We start from the raw sequence: 21,793 nt of genomic DNA, 5'->3' as shown, positions 1-21,793 counted from the left end.
TCTTCCGTTATTTCTTCAGGCACGTCATCACAATCTGTTTCGTCTTCATCATCTGTGTTACCCTCATCCATAAATAAACAGTCATCTTCTGATCCGTCCAGATTATTTGAAATGCTGCATTTTTTGAATGATTTTCTAACCATCTCAGGCTTAATTTCATCCCATACTTTTAATATCCATTCGCACACTGTTTCCAAACTTGCATGACGCATATGTCCTCCTTTTGTAAAGGTTTTCTCGCCCTCCAACTTCCAAGTGTTCCACTGTTTTTTTAAATTGGCTTTAAATGGTTTCTTTAAGCAGACGTCCAATGGCTGAACTAATGGTGTCAATCCGCCCGAAATAACTGCCATATCGGTGTTACATTCTTTCAACAATTTTTTTGTATTATCTGTTAGGTGGGACCTAAACATGTCCCACACTAAAAGGCTTTCTGGTTTTCTATTGATACTAGACGAGATATTGCACATGTACAATCGAAATTTTCGTGCGTGTTATACGAAGAGTAGGAAAATTTAAAAAAAGTTATTAGAAATTACGGGTGCGCGTTATGCGCCGGAATATACGGTACTTTTTGAAATTTTCCTTTCCCAAAAACTACTCACCTGATTTGATTCAACTTATGCATTTTGTTCATTAAAATTACATGGTTTAAAACTATGTAAATATTTTTGTACCTTACTATTTAAAAATTATTTGTTATATTCAGTTATTTTTGGTTAATCAAATTTTTACAATTAGGTTTACAAATATATTTTCTTTTAAATAGTTCTGGAAATTTGGCAAAATATTCAAAAATCAAATATCAGGAGGCACAAACATTCAACCTCTGTGACTTGGAAATTAAATCTATGTTAATACAGTTAAAAGTATAGAATTTAAATTGGATAATTTTTAATTTTAAGCCTGTTTATGGTTAAGAAATAAAAATATGTGCAATCTAAAACCCCTAGTAGTAAAATAAAAAATATGTAAATGAACAGAAGTTGCATTGCAATAAAACAAGTGATATAAACAGTTACCAAACATTTAATTTTTATGTTAGTTGTAGGTTTTTTCTACAACCTCTTAAAATTTGATCTGATTGTGAGCTACAGGAAGTTGTTAATTGATCAAAAAACTGAATTTTTGCAGAAAAATTGTTTTTTCATTGTACAAATAATTTTCTTTACAAAATATTTTGCACCGATTTGATAAGTAGTAAGAATGTCTTATTTTCTTTTTAGTTTGAGACGTCAGTATCCACCTGTTAGTCTTGAGCAGCTACAACTTTTGATCGATACTGGAAGAGTGGACCCATCTCAACCAATAGATTTGACTTCTATTTGTAATACACAACTCTATAAAATTTATCCATTTGAAAAACATTTTGGTGTACATTTAACAGATGAAGTAAGATCATTAATTTATGTATTTTATTTAATTTTACCTACTAACCTAATTTTTTTTCAAACTTCAGCTGCTGAAAAATTCACAAATGCATCTGTTGAGAAACCAAGGTAGCTAGGAGGATTAACACGGTCCATAGCGTTTTTAAAAGGTGCTTCTTTTCGATTTTGGTTTTTTTTAAAAGCCCATAAAGGTGCTTTTTCCATTAAATGTTTTTAAAAAATTTTTCCTTTTCGAAAATGAGATTTTTTCTCCTTCTTTACCATGTTGATTTTCGCCACGTTTGTTGATTTACGCCAAAAGCGTGCTTTTCATATTGTTCTATTCGATATTTTCACAATTCATTTCGGCATACTGTTGGTCCATAGCTTATGAAAGCGCCAATCATTTAACATGTTTGATGAAATACTTGCGAGTTCGCATCTACTGAGGTGAGTTAGGTGAGATTCTATCATTCTCATGTGCGACTTTGCTGCATTTTGCAAGATATTCTCCATTTTTCACCCTCTGAAATCAGACCAAAAAGTCTCTTGCTCATTTTATAATGGCTAATATAATCAATAAAAGAGTTCTTTGTCAGAAACTGGTTATTTTATCATATCATGTAAAGTAGAAACTTATTTTGCTTTTTGTTAATGTACATAGTGCTTATTTTTTGTTGAAAGATTTGACTATGTACCCTGATTAAGTCAAAGTTTTAGTTATTGTTTGTTGTTATTCGATTGCATAAATGATAGAATGTTGTTGTAAAATATCATCAATTGTAAATTAGTAATTAAAGCTCCTCTACCTTTGAACTGACTGTGGAGGTTTTTCCTTTTATAATACAAATGTGGGTTTGAATTTATTTAAAAAGTCTTCCATAGAGGTTTGTTCTTCTGAATGCTGGATTCGAGGTTTCCATTTTGAATTTTTTTTTAAATTTCAAATATTGAGGCTATGGCGTTACAATTGATAACATCAATGGCAATTATAAAATAAATTTAATATTTACTTGCTAATTTTTCTTTTCTTTTTTAAGAATTAAAAGTTTTATCGAGTGTTTAATGTGTTTTTTTTTCTAAGGTATTTACATTCAGTTGTTCGAATTATGTTATACTACATAGAAAGTTTTTTAATGCTGCTAAAACATTATTATAAGAACATAAGCTGTTAAAATATATTTATATAATTGATAATGAATAGATAGTCATTAGCAGATTATTCAATTCTATACTTAAGTTGTACATTTTTTATTTTCCATTGGCCAAGTACATCTTGTTTTTGTTTTATAAAGAGTATCCCAGACCCTTATGTATACTATTTATTAATGCTTTTGCAAGAATTTTGATAATATTATTCTGAATGAAATTTTTTATAATCCCTTTGCATAAATAAAGGTAATCCTAATCAGTTGACTATGATTTATAGTTTTGAAGTTTTCTAAAAAAATTTTTTTAATGCTGTATTAGTGTTATTGATACCATCCAAGCAAGTTTATTTAATTTAAATGGTAAATTATTCCTGTTTGGTAAGAATTAACGTCTCTGAACAATAATTATTGCTGATTGAACATAAGTTTATGTTTTACTAAGGATTATAGCCACAAACTTGACTGGATTTTTCAGTGAATCACTCTCATTTCTGAATTTGTACTGGTCTGCTGATTTAATAAAAAATTCTTCTAGTTTTCATGTTTTTTTTTTAATTCTTCTAATCATTTCTATCAAATCTCTAATTTCTATCAAACTATTTTTTTTATTTAAATCATAATTTTTTATTTCAATCATCTTAAAAATTTTGTATATTATCTCCCGTTATCATTAAGATGATAATACATAGTTTTATAGGTAATTTTAGGTATTTGATAAGTTAGAAGCATTTTCTTTAAATTTCGTAATTTTTATTTATTTTCAAATCTTATACTTAAGATTTACTTTTTGTTATTATGAAAATTTATAACCAATATGATATTCAAGAATATGTTTTTAAGTTTAAATTAACCATTATCTAAATATAAGTTAAATATATAGTACAGTCATTCCCACTTAATCGCATAATCGAGTAGTTCGCTTATACGAATAAAATTTAATGGAACCGAATCATTTTATGTGAAAATAATGTTAAACTTCCCCATTTAAATGGTTTTTTGTTGTTTTTTGCCACCCCCTAATTGCATAAAGTGGTACTGAAATTTAAATTTTTATTTTATTTTTGAGAAATGTGTCACCAGCTAAAATTGAATTTTTCTTTTTTAGTTAATTTAAGGATGCAATAGGTGGTCATTTCAAAAAGAACTTCTTATTTATTAGTAGGTGTTTGGGGTAAAGTTAAAAAAATTAATCAAATCTTGCTGCCAGTTTTATACATTGAAGTAAACAAAGGGGGTTTTACCCCTCTGACTTACTTCACACACACATAATTTAGAATGTAAAAAAGAGGCAGAGTGATTTTTTGTCTTGTGGTCCCCACTTGATGCATGTTAGCTTTGATAAGAAAAAGTTTCCAAAATATAACACACTAGTGTACAGAGTGTCTTTCTCTTAAATAGAATAATTGCTTAATCCAGTGAATAACTTTGAATTGGTTGCAAGTTGAGAGCAAAAAGGAATGATTTAAATTAGCCAGAAAAAAGCAAAACAATGAATCTTAGAAACAATAAATTTCAAGAAATCCTTAACTAAAATATCACATTAATTTGGAATTTCTCAAGTTTCGAAGATTAAAAAAAAAAAAATCTTAGTGTGTTTGAAAGGAATAGGTATGCACAAGTCATGAAAATTTTAGTACAAATTAAAAAGGAATGTCTAATTTTGATAAATTGATGAATTAAAAAGGTATAAAAAAATAGTCTTATGTTATGGAATTTTTGAAAGGGATCAAATAATATTTTAGCACATATATACTACTTTTCACTAACATTCATTTATTTTTATGTAACTTTACATGGCATTTATATTTTATGATACTAACGCAAACAGTTTTAATTATAATTGTTTATTGATCATAAAACTGAGTTTATTTAATCAAAATGTTGTACTATGCATTAAATACCATTAAAAAGTAAAATTGTGCAAAAATTCAGAATTTAAGAAGGAATATTGCACTGCCCTTTTAATCGAATAACCCGCTTAATTGCATAGATTTGGCTGGAACCGATGGTATTCCTTTAAGCGGGGTTGACTGTAATACTGTACAAGAATTAGGAAAATTTCATTAGTAAAAAAATTATTATAAATTTTTTTAAACTCTTCATAATCAGAAAATATAGCTGCTAAATTAGACTTAAAGTTGGTGTAATTTTTATAATTCATTTCCTTTTACTCAATATAATGAATTCCTATGTGCTAATTCTATGATATTGCTCAATAATTCACATAAAATTATGTATTATTTTTAAAACCTTTTTTTTTTCCCATGCTGGGAGCTATTGGAGTAACAATTTTTGAATTGCTTTACTGTAATTGATTTTTTTTTTACTGATGGAAATAAACTTTTTTTTCTTTTATAGGGTGCAGATTGTTTCACAGCTAAAGTAAACATTGAAGTGCAACATGCAAAAGAAACAGTAATAGCCGCAATTGAAAGAAATGGAGGCACTATAATCAATGCATATTACGACATTGATAGCGTATTGGCCAAAGTTAATCCTCAAAAGTTTTTTGAAAGAGGTATTTTTCTTATTGTCTCGTTATACTGAAATTTTAGACTGAGTTTATTTATGTGTTTGAATTTTATAATTTTTGTACATTTTCCTATCCATGTTGTGAGTTTAAAACAATAACATTCACCGGTGAAACTTGGTAATTTTAAACCCATTTGAAATTTTAAGCCAGGGCAGAACCACCTACAAATGATGATTGGCAATATTTTGAGTTACATATGAATGAAACAAAACAACATGAATAAAGCACAAATAAAGGTACAGAAATAGACATACTCTAGTTTTGGTTCTATATGCAAGAACCTTCCTTGATGCCTTAAACTCAAAGTAGTGTTAAGACACTGAGAAGAGTTCTTGTTACTAGAACCAAAATTATTTTGTCCATTTCTGTATTTTTTTTATATCCATTTCTGTATTTTTTTATTTACTTTGTTTTGCTTTATTTTTAAATAAAATTAAGGTAAAGAAAGAAAAGTAAAATTTTGTAATGTGAAAGTTTCACATTAGTATTATGTGCTGGCTATCGGCGAACCTGGAAAGTCATGAATTTCGGTGTTGAACAAAATTTGTCATAAAATGTCATTAGTTTACTATTTTTTTTAAAAAAAATGATGGAAAGTTATGGATTTAGGTTGACAAAAAATCTAATTTTTAAAATGGAATCCCCCCCCCCATTCAATTTCATGGTGTTCCGAATATCTGAGTAAGTAACAAAATCCCCACTCACGGTCATATTTTTTCAAAATAATAAAATGTTTTTAGCATGCTTTCCTAAAATTATGATCTTTCAAAAAATGAAAAAAATAAATAAATCATTTCTAGAACAAATTATCTTTTAAACTTCTGTGATTTCGGATTTTTTGTTACTCTTATTTATTTTATCAATTTAAAATTCTAGCTGAAGCAAGCCAGTCATTGGCGATTTTTTTTATTCCACACTGAGAACAGAAAAATCAGGAGTATTTCTTTCCTTTCTGATAAACAAGAAAAGTATCTTTGGAATATAATTCTGCAGAGAAAAAGAAAATATTTTTTGCTTTTGTATTTTCGTCAACTATTTTACTGCTTCAACTCTTTTTTTACTCTGTTTTTTAAATTTAAAATCTACAAATATGAAGATGCAGAGTATAGCAGTTATGGTTATACCTATCATTTAAATTAATGTTATTATAATGCTTTTTTAAATGTATTGTTGTGTTTTTTTTTGTTGGAGAAAATAGTAACTTCGTTAAGTCATGAAAAATTCTTGGAATAGTCATGGAAAGTCCCAAATTTGAAAATCTAAAATGTAGCAGATAACATGTATGTGAAGACTCCTTACTAGTTTGATGACTATTGGATTCTAATCTCTGATTCATATACCTCTATAAGGTTCTTACTTCTTGAGTTCTTTTTATTCAACAGGAGTCTGTCTAGTTTTTTTTTTTTAAGAGGTACCTATTTTGTGAAAATTAAAAATTATATTAAAAAATTAACGCATAAATAAGGTAAAGTAAGAAAATATTTTCAAAAACTGTCACTACTAATAAAAATTATTAAACTGGTAAATTTCTATACATTTTCCCTCATACATTCAAAAACAGTTTTGCTATTGTAAAATTTTGGGTTTAAAATTGTATTGTATCCAAGTTTAAAAATCCATAAAAGTCATTGTCCATAGTTAAATTTCATCTTGAACTTAATAAAAATAGGCATTTAACAGAACTATCACTAAAAGTTATTTTCATTATGAGAACAGTTTCAACTGGGTCATACAAAAAAGAAAATTTCATAGAAAAAGTAAAGGTCTATTATAGGGGTGCACAACCTGCGGCCCGCGGGCCAAATGCGGCCCTTCTACTACTGAAGTGCGGCTCGCGAGTGCTTCTAAACACAATTAAAAAAAATTTAAAAAATGGCAATTTTTAATCGCACTTTTAAGTCATCATGTTTTGACACAATCAATTTTAACAGATTCTTTAGTAAATGTACGTTTAACGCGCTTTCTTGAAGCCGAATTTATCGTAAATATAAATGATTTTTTTTAAACAGTTATTTCCGCTTTTCTACGTGATTTTGAAAATTCCGAATTTTTATAACGACGCGAGTTTCAGATCGCAAATTTAAATAATCACTTTTTGGGCACTTTATTTGTGACGATTTCATCTTAAATCTAAGTGATTTTCTATTTTTTTTTTGCAATTCTTTCTTTTTCTTCAAAAATTTTTCTCGGCAGTTATTGCTATGCGTTCCTACGTATTATAAAAAATTCCAATTATTCTGTTACGACATGCAAATTTTAAATCATGCATTTGACGCGCTTTATTTGTGCTGAGTTCAGCATAAATATATTTTTTCCTAATTATTTCTATACTTTTCCTCGTGATTTTGACGATCCCGTTATTTAACTATGATGTTATTACGACACGTGATTGTTAATCACGCAATTAAATAATCACTTTTTGATACGGTATTACCGTACAGTTTTATCGTAAATCCTAGTTATTTTTCCTTCTTTTTTATTTCCGCAACGAATATGATTTGGTCGAATGTGGTAATGAATTGTGATTTGATCAAAAACCAAATATTCGGCAAAAAGAAGAAGAAAAAATCTATTGAACGCCGTTCACTTGGGGCCAAATAGCAAAATCTTTTAGCAGTATAGCAACACTGAAACTAAAATTTCAATGCTCAGAATAATATTTCCTGGAAAAACGTTAATTAACTCTAAAAAATAAGGCCAATCAAGAACGTTTTTGAAAATGTCGAAAAGCGAAACAGAGTCTATAGAGAGTAAAAATCAATCTTAATTTTTGAAAATTTTTTTTAAAGCTGAACATCTCAATTTTTCAATTACCAGAAAAAGCCAAGAAAAAAGAATTAAGTCAACAGAAATGCTATTAAAAATTACTGCGTTATAATGAAAACGTCTAAAAAAAGTTTTTTTTTTATTTAAAGAAAATAAAAAGATAGAAAAAATGTTCTTAATTTTTTAAGTGAAAATCTTATGCCGAAAATCTCAATTTAAATTTTTCTCATTGCCATAATTTTAGAAGAAAAAAAATTGCTATAAAATAAATTTTATTAGTAACTTTATTTTTAAAAAAAATGCTGAGTCATAATAAAAATGCCTAAAAAAAGAAAAACAGAAAAAACAAATTTTTCTTAGTTCCTGAAACAAAACTTTAATACTGAAAATCACACTTTTCTATGTTACTGGTTATTTATATTACAGTACAGGGAAAGAGTGATAATAAATTAATAGTATGAGACGTTCTGTTAAAATGCTGGGTTATAATAAAAACTGCAAAAAATGGATCCTTCTCAATTCTCAAAGTATCGAAAAAATGACAAAATTGACTTGTCTGATTATAATTTTTAAAAAAAAAGTAATATCTATAAAAATTCAAAAATAAAAAAAACTTAGAAAAATACATTTCTAAAAAATATTCTGCCAAATATTTGACTGATCATTCAACCAACTGAATTTTTCACAGAAGGGCCAAATACTCGTTACATCCCTCCCTAATTTAAATGCAATGTTATTGCAACTTGAGAAATTCATAAAATGGCGGAAAACGTGAATTTTTAAACTGCTCACTGTTTGTAGTTTAGATTTCAATTTTTTGTTGCTTAAGTGATCTTTTTCGATAAAAAAAAGGAAAATGTTTACGATATAAAAAATCTAATAATTAATAAAATAAAATAATAAAGTACATTACAAAATAAGCATTGAATTTTATTTTGAACTATCACAGTTTTGTTTTTATTTTAGGCTTTTGTTTAAAACCTATAAATTTTCTTCAATTAAAATATTTAATTTGAATTTATATTACTTAATTACGACTAAACTTTTTCCTACTTTCATTCTGTGGGCATTGCAGTTTTTTTTAATTTATTAGAATTTAATTCTAAAATGAGTTTTCATATTGCATGATATGTAAAAAAAAAATATTTCTTTTCTTCAATGTTTATTTATTTTGATAAATCTATTGTTCATATGATGAAAATAGCAAGTTTTTTTTTTGAAAAAAAAAAGTATAAGTTTTTTTTATTTTTGAATGAATTCAAATAATGGAACACTACTAAGTTATTGATATTACTAAGATTATTGATAAAAAAAATGGAGCGCTAATGTTTAAATAAACATTACTACATTTGTCATTAACATGTCTAAATACATGTGCGGCCCTTCGTTAGCCAAACTGCTGTGCAAGTGGCCCTTCACTCAAAAAGGTTGTGCACCCCTAGTCTATTAAAATAAATTTAAAATCATGTTTAAAATAATGGTTTGAATTTCAACTTCCTGTAAAGTTTACAGAGGGAGAGCTTTGTCGTTTCATTAAAAAAAAAATAAAAAAAAACTCAGCGATAAAAAAGCTCAATATAAATGGCTTAAGCGATCGGTTAGGATTACCATATCATACTATCTGACAAAATACATGAACAGGGTTTGCATGGTATTAGTGCCTTTTCTTCCACCTCAATTAAGGAACGTAGGAACCTACGTCTTAATAGCTATCCACAGGGGTGTTCCATTGCAAATCAAAATTTGCAATTAACCCAGGATTAATAGTTTTTATATTGTTTTGTTATCAGATAGTACAAAAAAAAAAACAAAATTTTTAAGATGCAGGGAAGAGAATCTTAGAACTTACATTTTCAAAATTATTTTGTAAAACTACCGTTTTTCGTAAAGTTCGCTGTGAAGGCATCGCTAAACGGTAGTAAATTTGCTCAGGACAGATCCCTGTTCACACATTTTATCAGTAGAAAATTTGTTTGATGGATTAAAGGATTGTACGGCTACTTGTTTATCTAATAAATACCACATAAAAATTAGTACTCAAGTGATGAGAGTGCTGGATTTAAAGTTATCTGACATCAGATGCCTTATCAATAGCTTGATTTGTGTTCAACCTTAGAAGATGCAGTGATATCTTTTATCTTTAAATTGAACAATTTATTTCATTATTTAAAAGTTATTATTTTATTCTGTACCATGAATCATTTATTTTTATTGTACAATTATTTTCTAAGTGACCAACATTATTGTTTTAAATGTAATTGCAATTTTATTTAAATAATTAAAAAAAAAATTGATATTTGGGATAATTTCAAGTCTAGTTTTTCCCAATATTATAAGTGTAATGCTTTATTTTTTACTTTTACGTAATAGATTTCATTACTTTTTGTGAATTTTGCATTGTTTCTAAATTTTAAAAATTATTACATTTTTTTTTAATAAAAAAATGTTTTGGGGCAGTTTTTTTGTAAATAAGTTTCCAGTTGATTTTACTATAATCAGTATTATTGAGTGAAATATTATTTAAAAAATCAAACTAACAGGACCGTAATGGATTAATTTTGCTTTACTAATTATATTAAAAGAATTTTTTCTTAAATAATTTCTCACATGAATTTTAAATAATTTATCACTTGTTTTTATTTATGTATTTCTGTTTCTTGCTGGTCAATCGAAAAATTCCTTCAAACAACTGTTAAAATTTTCCCTTTTTTAGAAAAACCTTTCTCCTATTTGTTACTCCAGTCAAATAGGTTTAATAACCATTTGTGTTATGCTAAAAATGTTTAAATAAGGAATTAATTTATCTTAATTAATCAATATCTTTCATTTTCCGTTATAACCATTTGGATAAAATTCCATAATAAAATTTATTTATAACTCGATTAAATAAATTTTGATTAATTCAATACAAACTCATGTGTATCTTGGGAATCTTTTAAAATCATTTATTAGGCATTTTTTTAATTGAGTTAATATAACTTTTTGCCATATTTTATTATGTTAGTTTGGAATTACATTTATTTTTTTTTTTATAGGTCATCCGATTCCATTTCGAAAGCTCCCTCCCGAGGATGCGGTTGAGTTTTACACCGATCCCAAATGCCGAGGTTACTTAGCTGATCCAGAAAAGATAGCGGATGAAAGATTAGCCCTGGCGCAAAAGTATGGTTATGAGCTCCCAGATATCTCGAAAGATCCAGATGTTAGTAAAAAATGCCCTTTTTCTTCTTTATGTATACAATACAGTCAAATCCCATTTTAGCGAATTCCTAGGGAATAACGAAAATTCGTTATATCGATATTCCAATGTTCAAAATTCCAATGTAACAAAATTATTTTGTTACATTGGAATTTTTCTCACTCCTTTACAAAGCCACATGTATTTTTACTTCTTCAAACATGAATGGGTTTGGGTTTAGTCTTTTTTGACATCTCCCTTTCATATCTGAAACATTTTATTTTGAAGATGCATAAATATTTGAATTCTGAGATCATTGTCTACTTTTGAAAAGTGTTTTGATCATGAGAGAAAATGAAGATCGTTGCATATTTCCACCTTCGTTAAATCAGATTACCAATTTCATAATATCGGTGTTTTTAATTCTTTGTTTCTATGGAGATTTGGAAAATATTCATTACATTGAAATTTTTGCAATTTCAGATTTCTCTAAAATGGCATTTGACTGTATATATTTTTTTCTTATAAAATATTCCTCAAATCTTTTAAGTTTTCATCAGTGATTAGCATTAAATTTTATCAATATGGGAGAGATTTCTGGCTGGAGATTCAAGGCTGCCAAATATAGAATATTTTATTGTGTGGGTGACACTTAAAAATTTATTTTAAATGCCACAGAACGAAATAGCTGAAACAAAGTGGCCTTTCATATGAACTTTTGAATCATTACATGTAATGGTGTGGATAATAAATTTTTATCAAATTAACAAAACAGATAATCATACTTTAAAACATTAACTTAGCTACCACTTGAAGAAATTTCCCCCAAAAGAGTGGAAAGTTTTCGCCCCTGAGTATGGTTGACAACAACGTTAACACTGTTTGATAATAGCATTGAACTATTTATTTAAACCAATTTGTTCTAATTAATAGCGACCAAAAAATATGAAGAAGTGAACGTTTATAAACATCATTTTAAAAGATTTTAAGGAATAACACAAACAACAATTTCTGTTTATTTTATTATTTCACTGACGATTTTACTATTATTGCTCATTGTTTTTTATTTTTTTTTATGCAGTATGATATGCTTACCATTCGCAAAGATCCAAGACAGATATTTCTAGGATTAGAGCCTGGCTGGTTGGTTAATTTAGCTGAGAAATGTATTTTGAGGCCAACGGATCAAGTTTTGCAAGAATATTATAAGTCCTAAATATTTTGAGTGCTTGTTGTTTAAAAGTTTTTATTAGCTATATAAATAAAAGAAATTGTTATATGAAAATATTTTTGTTACAGTGTTTCAAATCCCTTTATTTCTATATTTCATTTAATATTAAACCATTAAATTAGATGAAAATTTTAAAACAAATTAAGAAAAATATGTGCAAAAATTGGTTTTTAATATACTAATTGAGCTACACATTAAATGACAACTCAAAAAGTGACAATTTTGAGAAATAAATTAAGATATTGAATCTAAGATTCAGAAAAAAAGCATTTATGTAGATAAATAATTGTAGACATGATATTTTTGTCATTCTTTAGTTTTCTAGCATTATATAACAATATAAAACTTGATCAGTCAGTCCGAACTCTTATTAAAAAAGTTCTCACTTTGTCAGAAAATAACTGACATAACTTTCACATGGATTTTATAAAATAGATAATAATGGGTTAGAGTATATTGTAAGAGTAACATTGTTTGTAATTAAAACCACTAAATGTTATTAAGTGTATTATTTGTTTATTAATTATTGATGCCACTTATAAAGAAATAAAAAGATGTAATGCTAACCATTTTAAACTTTAAAAAAAATTAACTATTTTATTGTTAGTTATTTTGTTTGATCCATTAGAAAATAAATCTTTAAAATGAAATATATATATCTCAACAGCTTATCGTGTAAAGGAAATTTATTGACTTACTGTACAACTAAAATACTACAGCTTGCTAACAGGGTTGCCATAGTGTACTAAAATGTAACTAAGAGACTTTTCTGTACTCCTTGTGATATTTTTTAGCGTAAAGTTGGTTGAAAACCTATATGGTATATATACATACATATATTTGCTAAATCAATTATTGATAAAAGGGAAATTTTTTTCAGAAAAGTGTTTTTTTTTTTTTTAAAAATGAAAATTTTTTTGTTCGAATGAATTCTAGTAATTAATTTTCTGCAAATATAAAAAAATTAGTGCCAGAACACTAACGTTTATATTATCATATTTGCCACCAACTTTACTAAATCAAGGGTGATTGCGAGCCCAAGTCAAAATTCTGGAAAATTTCTCAGAGTTGAAAAAAAACAATCCCATGCAGCAGAGATAAGTATTAATTACGTGAAAATAACGTTAAAATGCCACAAGGTTTAGAGCAAAAAAACGTTTTTTCAAAGCGTTTTATTTACGATTCAAGTGGTAGTTTAGAATTAGTTAAAAAAACGTTAATATTTGGGCTGTTTTTAACGTAAAAATGACGGATTTTTGCCTTTATTTTGACCAAGGTGAATTTCGTGACCAATTTTTCACGTGATTTTAACCAAGCAGGTTTCTTTTTTAACGCATATTTTACGCTTTTTTCACCAACTATTTACGTTTATTTTTGGTTCTATAAATTCGTTTCTTTCACCATGAATAATTACGTGTTTTTAACGCTTATTTTTATTAAAATAACGCACATTTAACGTTATTTTAACCAAAATACAAACGGATTTAATCCGTAAAATTTACGTATTATTATCAATATTTTTAACCCTTATTTTGAGTTAGGTGAATTAATAAACTTTTCGCGTAAATTTAACTAAATTAATTTCAATTTTAACGTAATTTTAATTTTTTTTAACTAAGAAGGGAAGAAACCATTCCGTATTTTAATGTTTACGCTGCACTAATTACACTAAAAAATATAGCATTTACTTTTTATTTAAAAAAAAACTTTTAATTCTTTTCGAACTAAAACTAAAATAACGGAAAATAGCCGATATTCATGTTTTTTTTTTAGAATCCTAGAAAAAGCTTTTGTTTTTAATCTCACACTTTCTGTAAATTTTTACAATTCAAATTATAACTCAACGAATATGGAATGCAAATCTTTCTACCTCTTCACAGCAACATACTAGTTTATTTACGAAGTTTCATGTCTCTCAGGAATTTTTTAAATTTTTCATGCCTAAAAGTTTGTAATATAAAGAATTGGTAGGAGAAAAAATTACTCAATACTTACATGATTTTCCAAACCCCTANAACAACAAATATTTTAAAACTTCCTACACTAAATTTTATTACGAAAACTAATTATGAGAATTCCTTTTTATCTGTCTTTTGATACGTATGCTTTTTTTCTCTTTCAGTAATGAATATATATACTACTTTAAAGAAACAAGATTGATACATTTTTTAGGCGATACAAAAAAACATTAAATCATTATTTTAAAATAAAGTAAATGCTTCTTTCATTGCAATAAGAACATGGAATTTAAAAGTAGATAAATTTCTTTGTAATTTATTATAATTATTTTTTAAAAACTCATATGGAGAGCGATAATTTCAATATAAAAAAAAGAGAATTAATTTTTACATAATTAAAAAAATATATAGTCTTTTAATTTATGATCTTTGAATAAAAAAATTGCAAGATCCGGAACTCAACATTCCACCGAAGTTCCGAGTAGGACCGAACCTACAACAACGTACCTTTGAGGCGAACGCTCTAACCACTACACCACGACTCTTGTACCTGACAAAGAAGATTTAAATTTAAATCATGTGTTTTTACGTTATTATGTTCGTTACATGACAAGTTGTAACAAATTTTTACTTTATTCAGTATTTTGGAAATTCTTTAATTTCATCTTAGTTTAGTTTCATAAGAATTAAAACTCATAGTTTCCTTGTCAGTTATTGACAATGAGCAGACTCAATATTATCAACAAACAAATATTTATCTCCAGTTTAAATAAACAAAAATAATTATAAGTATTTAAAAATAGAATACAAATTGTAATAAAAATCTACACTGTTCAGTTTATTCAAATTTAAGAGAGACGTAAAATAATATCCTTCTTGGGCACTCACATTCTTTTTTAGAAACATTTTTACCATTGAATTTACGTTTATAATCCCAAAAAATTAACGTAAACATAACTATGCAACAAAGCGTAACTTTTTCGTTAATAAAACGTTTTTAAAAATCGGTAAAAAAATGGGTAAAATGTACACGTTAATATAACGTATTTTTAGTACTCATTTTTAACGAAATATTTAAAGGGAAAATTGATAGCGTTAAAATACCGTCATTTTAACGCATACGTTTTAACGAATGAAGAAATGGTGAAAATCATCACGTGAAATTGACGTAATTTTAACGTTAAGTCCAAAATCTTATACCGAACGAACGTATTTTTAACGTTTATTTGCTCCTTCATGCTGCATGGGATAAATTAAAAAAAATTTTTAACAAGGTTTTTTCCCCCTTTTTCTCAATATTTCTTAGTTTACATATACCTATACCATTTACACATACTTATGGGGACCTGGAGAAGTAATTAAAATTTACAAATATGTCTTTCTTCCTTGAGTTTGATTAAAATAACTATTTACTGATAAAAATAAATATTAATCACGAATATAAGCTTATAAAGTATCTCTCTGGCTTTCCTTTATAAATAAACTGTGTTTTTAAGTTCCACCTATGAAAATTTGATTTCCGGAAACTTCTGTGATCAATGATTTTTTGAAACGTCTGGACCTTCGATCTCCGGAAACTTCCTGATTACTGCTAGCAAAAAATCCGGAAATCCGGATTTTTTCCGGAGCACAATCAGCCCTGCTAAATGGATCATGATATATGACCAGTCACTTAATAAAACTTTAGTCATATATTTGATAAATTTTTCATGCTTAAAGCAACTATTTTGTTTAATTTTTTTCTGTTGCAACCCTGCTTCTATCATTTGTTATTAAACTTCAAAATACAGAAATGAGCCATCTCTCTTTCAAATTATATATTTTAATTATAATCCAAATAACAGTCCAATATAAAGCAATGAACTAAAAATATTTATAAGCTCTTTTTCACATCAGTAAGGTAGAATATGAGATGGTAGACAATTCTTCCACTAGAGTCTCATACCGATAAGACACTCTGATGTCTGGGATATTTGATCTTCCAATGTCATTTCCAGCAACACCCTCCTTCATGTAGTTTGGACCTAACCAATAGCGCTTCCACTTAAAAGGGAAAAAAGAATGAATTTTTAAAAGCAATTTTCATTAATTTTGGTTTTAGTTTGGAGAATAAATTAGGAAAAAAAAAAAAGTTTTAAATTTTTTTGATTCTGAATTAAATACAATTTATTTATTACTTGTTACAAAAGTTAATATTTGCGGGGAAATATCTATTTCCTGAAAAATATTTGTTTTGAATTGGAATCGGATTAAAATAAGTATGAAGCAATTTTTGGAATAAAAATGCCCGATTTGGCAAAATTATCTTAAGATATATATTTCGAAGCATGTTTCAGTCGCAATTATCACATTAAAATCATGACATCATACTGAAACCTTAATTTTTTTTAAAACAGGAAATATTTTTTTTCTTTTTTTCTTCGTAGTGCAAACAAAAAGTTTGTTAGTTTTAACAGATATTAACAATGGATATGGTTTCGTATAACAACAGCTATAACATAAACTCTAATTTGTATATATTTGAGCACTTCGAAAAATCTTAAGAGTTTTAAATCTTTTTTTTTTAGTAGTAATGTGGGAAAATGTCAAATACAAATCGTTAAAAAATATTCAAAATCTCATAACTTTTTACCAATATCTTTCGCTGCCTCACTGGACCAAAAATAGTGAAAATAAGTTAAAAATTCTTAAAATTAAAAAACAATATACTAATTTTATTGATTTGCTTGTGGTAGCACTTTAAAGTTACCACATCTGAACAAGAACATCCACAAAATTGGTTCTTTGAATGTTTCACACACATGTGAACATTCACATGTTCACAGAAGTGACAGAAGATGTTTAGTTATAGTTCTAAAATTAAATATAGAAATGGTATTCTTAAAGCGCTGCCACAGGCAATCAACAAAATCTATAATTTTCAATCACTTTTCGAATTTTAAAAATTTTTAGTCTCATCAAGGGTGATTGTGAGCCCAACTAAAAAATCCTGTAAATTTTTTGAATAAAATTATTAATGACACATTTCAAAAAATTAATGTCTTTATAACTTTAAGTCAAAACATGAAATTTTTAAATAAATGATATGCAGCATAATTTAAATAAATAATTATGCATAAGTTTACTTTTATCTCTGATCACATATATTATACTACCAGAAAAAAATATTTACAAATGAGATGCCAAGTATTCGAGTTCTAAATGTTTCTAAATAAGAAATGAAATTTTTTTATACATAAATGTGATGAAAGATTTCTTGAAATTTCTGGACCTTGGATTTCCGGAGCACAATCATCTCTGTCTTGTGTTCCCAGCGTTTAACCCAATGAGATAGCAGAAAATATCAATTCAGATTTATAAGACTTCCCATACTCCTTAATGATGGTAATTAATAACTATTCATCATCATTGACAGATTTAGAAAATTTCCAATTTTTTCGGTCCACATTGGTAATGAGATCAATGTTTATTTTCTAGCTTATGAACATATACTTCCTCAGTATTTTATAACTAAAATATATAAAAATCTGTTTTAGTTTACTATATAGAAAAAAGTAAAAATTAAGTGTTACAATTAAAATGTAATTAATTAGTAATCTGTAATTAAGTATTTTCAATTATATAATTTATTAGAGCTTTCTAATTTTAGATTTAGTTTTAGATTATGTTTATGTCTAATTTTAGATTATGTTTTTCTGAACTTCGTTCATCTGCCATATAAAATATTGAACTTGATCAAGAAAAATTCATATTGATCTCAGACATAGGCAGGCTTGAACAACAATCTAGTCAAAATTCAAGGATACTGCCCTGCAACTGAATAAGTGCTTCACTGTAAGTTTCAAGAAAAGTGGCTTGGTAATTTTTTTTCCTTTGCTGACACTAGCAACGTTAAAATAAAATTTCAGAAAACTGATAAAAAGATTTTTTTAAAGTAATTAATTTTTGCAATATGTAGATAATCATAGAAAAATGCAACATATATTAAAATCTCAATTTTTACTTTTTTATCTCTTAGGTTGATTTTTTTTCATTACATGACAGTATATATGCCCTTTATGAGGTTCAAAAGCTAATTGGGATGGTTCAATTTAAAATATCTACATCAAAGGAGTTAGTTACCTCATCAGGGAAACCACTCATGATAACACTGTTGCGCGTGATTTCACACATGTCACAACTGCTTAACTTCAATACCTGCGCTGCTATGCTGTATTCTTCAATAAGAGGTTCCTGCCAAGAGAAATCAATTAGATGCATTAATTATTTTATTACTGACACATCCAAAATTAGATTAGTTTAATCACATTACATGTTTTTTTAAAAAATAATGCAAGGGAAAAGGAAGTCCTGTAATTGCTACTTCTAAATCCCGTGGTAGAATCACGGTGACACTGTCGCCGTGATATTACCACGGGGTTCAGAAGGAACAACCACAGGGTTTCAAGTAAAAAATTTTGGTTTTCAAAATCCATAGTATTATGATTGTATTTTCAACAGTAATATTGAATTTCACCCGTTTTTGAAATCGGATATTTTTAATTTTAAATATTATTTTTTTAGTTTAATAAATTTTTTAAATATGATGTTTAATGCAACAACTGTATCTTAAAACGAAGCACGTAAACCCTTTTTAGAGTACGATTCGGAAGATTTTGTCTCCTATCTTTTTTACGGTAGTGACTGCTATGGATTTAACGATTTTTAATAAGTTCTTTTTTAAGGTGATTATGATTTACAAAATGCGAAAAAGGAAATAGTTAGAGCGCTTTTCTCCTACAAAGAATATTTGCCCATAGTTTTAGAATAAAAAAATATTGCATATTCTATTTTTAAAAAAAATTATGTAAAATTTATTTTATCTAAATAGGTTTTTAGTTTGTCGTTATGTTAAATTAGTATCATATATACTTGTTATTATTGAAAGTATCTTGCAGAAAGATACTAGTGCTAGACAGATGTGTCGCAGAAAGCCCCAAAAAATCCTGCCTCAGGGCTTAGATGGTGCAGTTTTATTTTATTCAGGGTGCATAGCAAAATCTTTCAACAAAAAATAAGCACCTTTTAAGTACTCAAAAATATTTTTAAGTACACATTAACAAAATACAAAATTATTTTCAAAGACTTTGCATGATCATGATAAAATAACTAGTTTCTGACAAAGAACTCTTTTCTTGATTATATTAGCCATTATAAAATGATCAAGAGATTATTTGGTTCAATATCAGAGGGTGGAAAATGAAGCCTGGAATTGAGAATAACTTGCAAAATGCAGGAGAGTAGCTCATGAGAGGGCAATGATCTCATCAAACCCAGCTCAGTAGACACGCATGCAGACTTGACAAGTATTTCATCAAACATGTAAAATGATCGGCACTTTCATACGCTAACGACCAACGAAACACTGAAATAGATTGTGGTTGAATAAATTGTGAAAATATTCTACAATGTGAAAAGTACGCTTTTACATAATGCATGACAAAAATCGACAAACCCTTTTCGAAAATCTCATTTTCAAAAAGGGAAAATTAAGTACTTTTTAAAAACACCCAATGAATAAAAGCACCTTTAAGGGCTTTTAAAAAACGACTTTTTAAAAATGCTACGCATCATGTTATTCTATACAAGATTTTAGGAATTGTGAAGCTGCTGATAGGAAAAATCATGCATTCTTAAAAAAAATTCTCTGTCAAAAGTCATACAAAGTTATTGGATTTTTTTTTGCATCTTCAACTGCAGTTGGTAAGAGGAACCTAACAAATATACCAAAATGTTTTTAAAATTAAAATTTTTTCAGAGAGAACCTTTGACTACTAACCTTTGTGTAGTGAAATTGCATGGGATCATCTGTTGATAAAGAGACACACAGTCCCCTTGCAAGATACTCTGGGAGAGGATTTCTGTGATAGTTTAGAAAAAGTGAGTTGTTACTGAGAGGTGACATGGCAATACCGATTTGCGCAAGATAATACAAATACTGTAGAACAGGAACCTAAAATATTAATTCATCATTTTAATATAAAATGTATGAAAGCCCTTGTCTAAATGGAGTAAAATTATATGTACTATTAATTTTTAATGAAGACTCCCGTCTTCATTAAAAAATACGACTATCTCCTATATGTCTATCCTCAAATTTATCCGTATTTTTGAAGAAATAAAAAAAATAATAATAATTTTGGCGATAAAATATCTGTTGATGGCAAAAATACTTCTCTTATTCCTTAACAGATGGTGCTACTGCCAGTACTGATATTGAGTGTTAATAGTTTAAGTAGTTATAAATAATGGTTTAGAAAAATCTTCTTTAGATTAAGATTTATATACATATTTTTTACTTATCTAAATGTAAGTGCTTATATTATTTCCAATTTTGACTTACATGGTTATGCATGATGTATCAAATTTATACTCTTAGCCTAAAAAATGCCACTAGTAATAATCTCTGTTATTTTATTTCTCCAATGTTGGCAGGTATGCTATTAATTCAAACCTTACACAAATTGAGCCCTGAAAAACTAATGAAATAGACATTATATTCTTTCCATTAGCTACCATACATCTGATAGTGTACAATCACAATCAGATGTTTTTTTACTTCTGATCACTAGTAAAAAACATTTGTACATTTTGAGAGACAAAAAAATTTAAATCATATCCTCCCTAGATATTCTGCACAAAAACCAATTGACTTTCATCAATACAGAATTGAAAATTTGTATAATCATTGAAAACAAGCCTAATTTGATCATTTATTAAAACTTGTTCTAGAATTTTGTATTAAAAATATATCATTATTTTCTTATCTCTTTAATAACTGCAAAATACACAGATCAGGATATTAAGATGATAGTAAAAAAGAATATAATATAAATAGAAAAAATTATTGTAACAAAATAATCTTAGTAAAATCTAGCCATTTTATATTGCATTCTGAAAAAAATTTATTTACTTTAATTTGGCCACAACTGCTTTCGAATTGATACTAAAAGTTTTTGAGATTAAGACCAGATGGGATGATTAAACTATCGTCTATATGTGGGCTCATGTTCTGGCTGATCAGATTTAAATTTCGCCACCTGAGATCAATTAGGTGTAACTTATACATAACTTAGGTTTACCAGTCTACAAGTTACATTAAACTGAAAAACATGAAGTTACAATACATGACATGAAGTTACATAATGAAAATTATACTACAGTGAAACCTCCAGGTAGCGACCTCCACTATTTGCAACTACTTTTGGGAGGCACAGGAATTTTTGCCATAGATTTTGTGGGGAAGAAAACCTTTAGGAGAGACCATCAAGACCTCTCACAGTGCATGGGCAAACCACTGCACCAAATGCAGAAAAGGTCAAAAATGGAAAAATATTAATAAAACAAATAAGTAGATTAAAATGTATTCAAAATATTTGTGTGAGGCTCTTATTTAGAGAGCTCTTTCTGCGATCTCTGAAAAAGATCTACAACCTCATGTTGCAGTCAGAGTGTACTAAAGATAAGGCTATCAATGAAAATTAAATTAGAAAAAAAAAAAGTTATTTTAGAAAAAATCAAAGCACTTCAAATAAATCTCTTTTCATTTTATAAAGTTAACTCATTT

At 27.4% G+C, this 21,793-nt stretch overlaps 2 protein-coding genes across 5 annotated transcripts in view; one reads left to right on the top strand and one right to left on the bottom strand.

Annotated features, from left to right (window-relative positions):
* LOC107445190 (mitochondrial ribosomal protein L15) overlaps window positions 1–12,283 on the top strand; it is a 14,452-nt gene extending 2,169 nt beyond the window's left edge. Inside the window, exons 3-6 of the mRNA XM_016059536.3 lie at window positions 1,227–1,392; window positions 4,880–5,039; window positions 10,856–11,022; window positions 12,080–12,283. Coding sequence (XP_015915022.1) covers window positions 1,227–1,392; window positions 4,880–5,039; window positions 10,856–11,022; window positions 12,080–12,214 — 628 coding nt within the window. The 3' untranslated portion in view covers window positions 12,215–12,283. The remainder of the gene's footprint in view (window positions 1–1,226; window positions 1,393–4,879; window positions 5,040–10,855; window positions 11,023–12,079) is intronic.
* A 3,706-nt stretch (window positions 12,284–15,989) lies between these two features.
* Window positions 15,990–21,793, bottom strand: part of LOC107445188 (AMP deaminase 2) — a 35,022-nt gene continuing 29,218 nt past the window's right edge. For all 4 annotated transcript variants that reach the window (XM_071180460.1, XM_071180461.1, XM_016059533.3 and 1 more), the window contains 3 exons: window positions 20,006–20,179; window positions 18,310–18,420; window positions 15,990–16,230 (listed from right to left, as the gene is read on the bottom strand). In XM_071180460.1, the coding sequence (XP_071036561.1) occupies window positions 16,075–16,230; window positions 18,310–18,420; window positions 20,006–20,179 (441 nt within the window). In that variant the 3' untranslated portion in view covers window positions 15,990–16,074. The remainder of the gene's footprint in view (window positions 16,231–18,309; window positions 18,421–20,005; window positions 20,180–21,793) is intronic.

Source organism: Parasteatoda tepidariorum, chromosome 4 (genome assembly GCF_043381705.1).
Source record: "Parasteatoda tepidariorum isolate YZ-2023 chromosome 4, CAS_Ptep_4.0, whole genome shotgun sequence".
Classification (NCBI taxonomy): Eukaryota; Metazoa; Arthropoda; class Arachnida; order Araneae; family Theridiidae; genus Parasteatoda; species Parasteatoda tepidariorum.
This window is presented reverse-complemented; position numbering and strand designations above follow the sequence as displayed.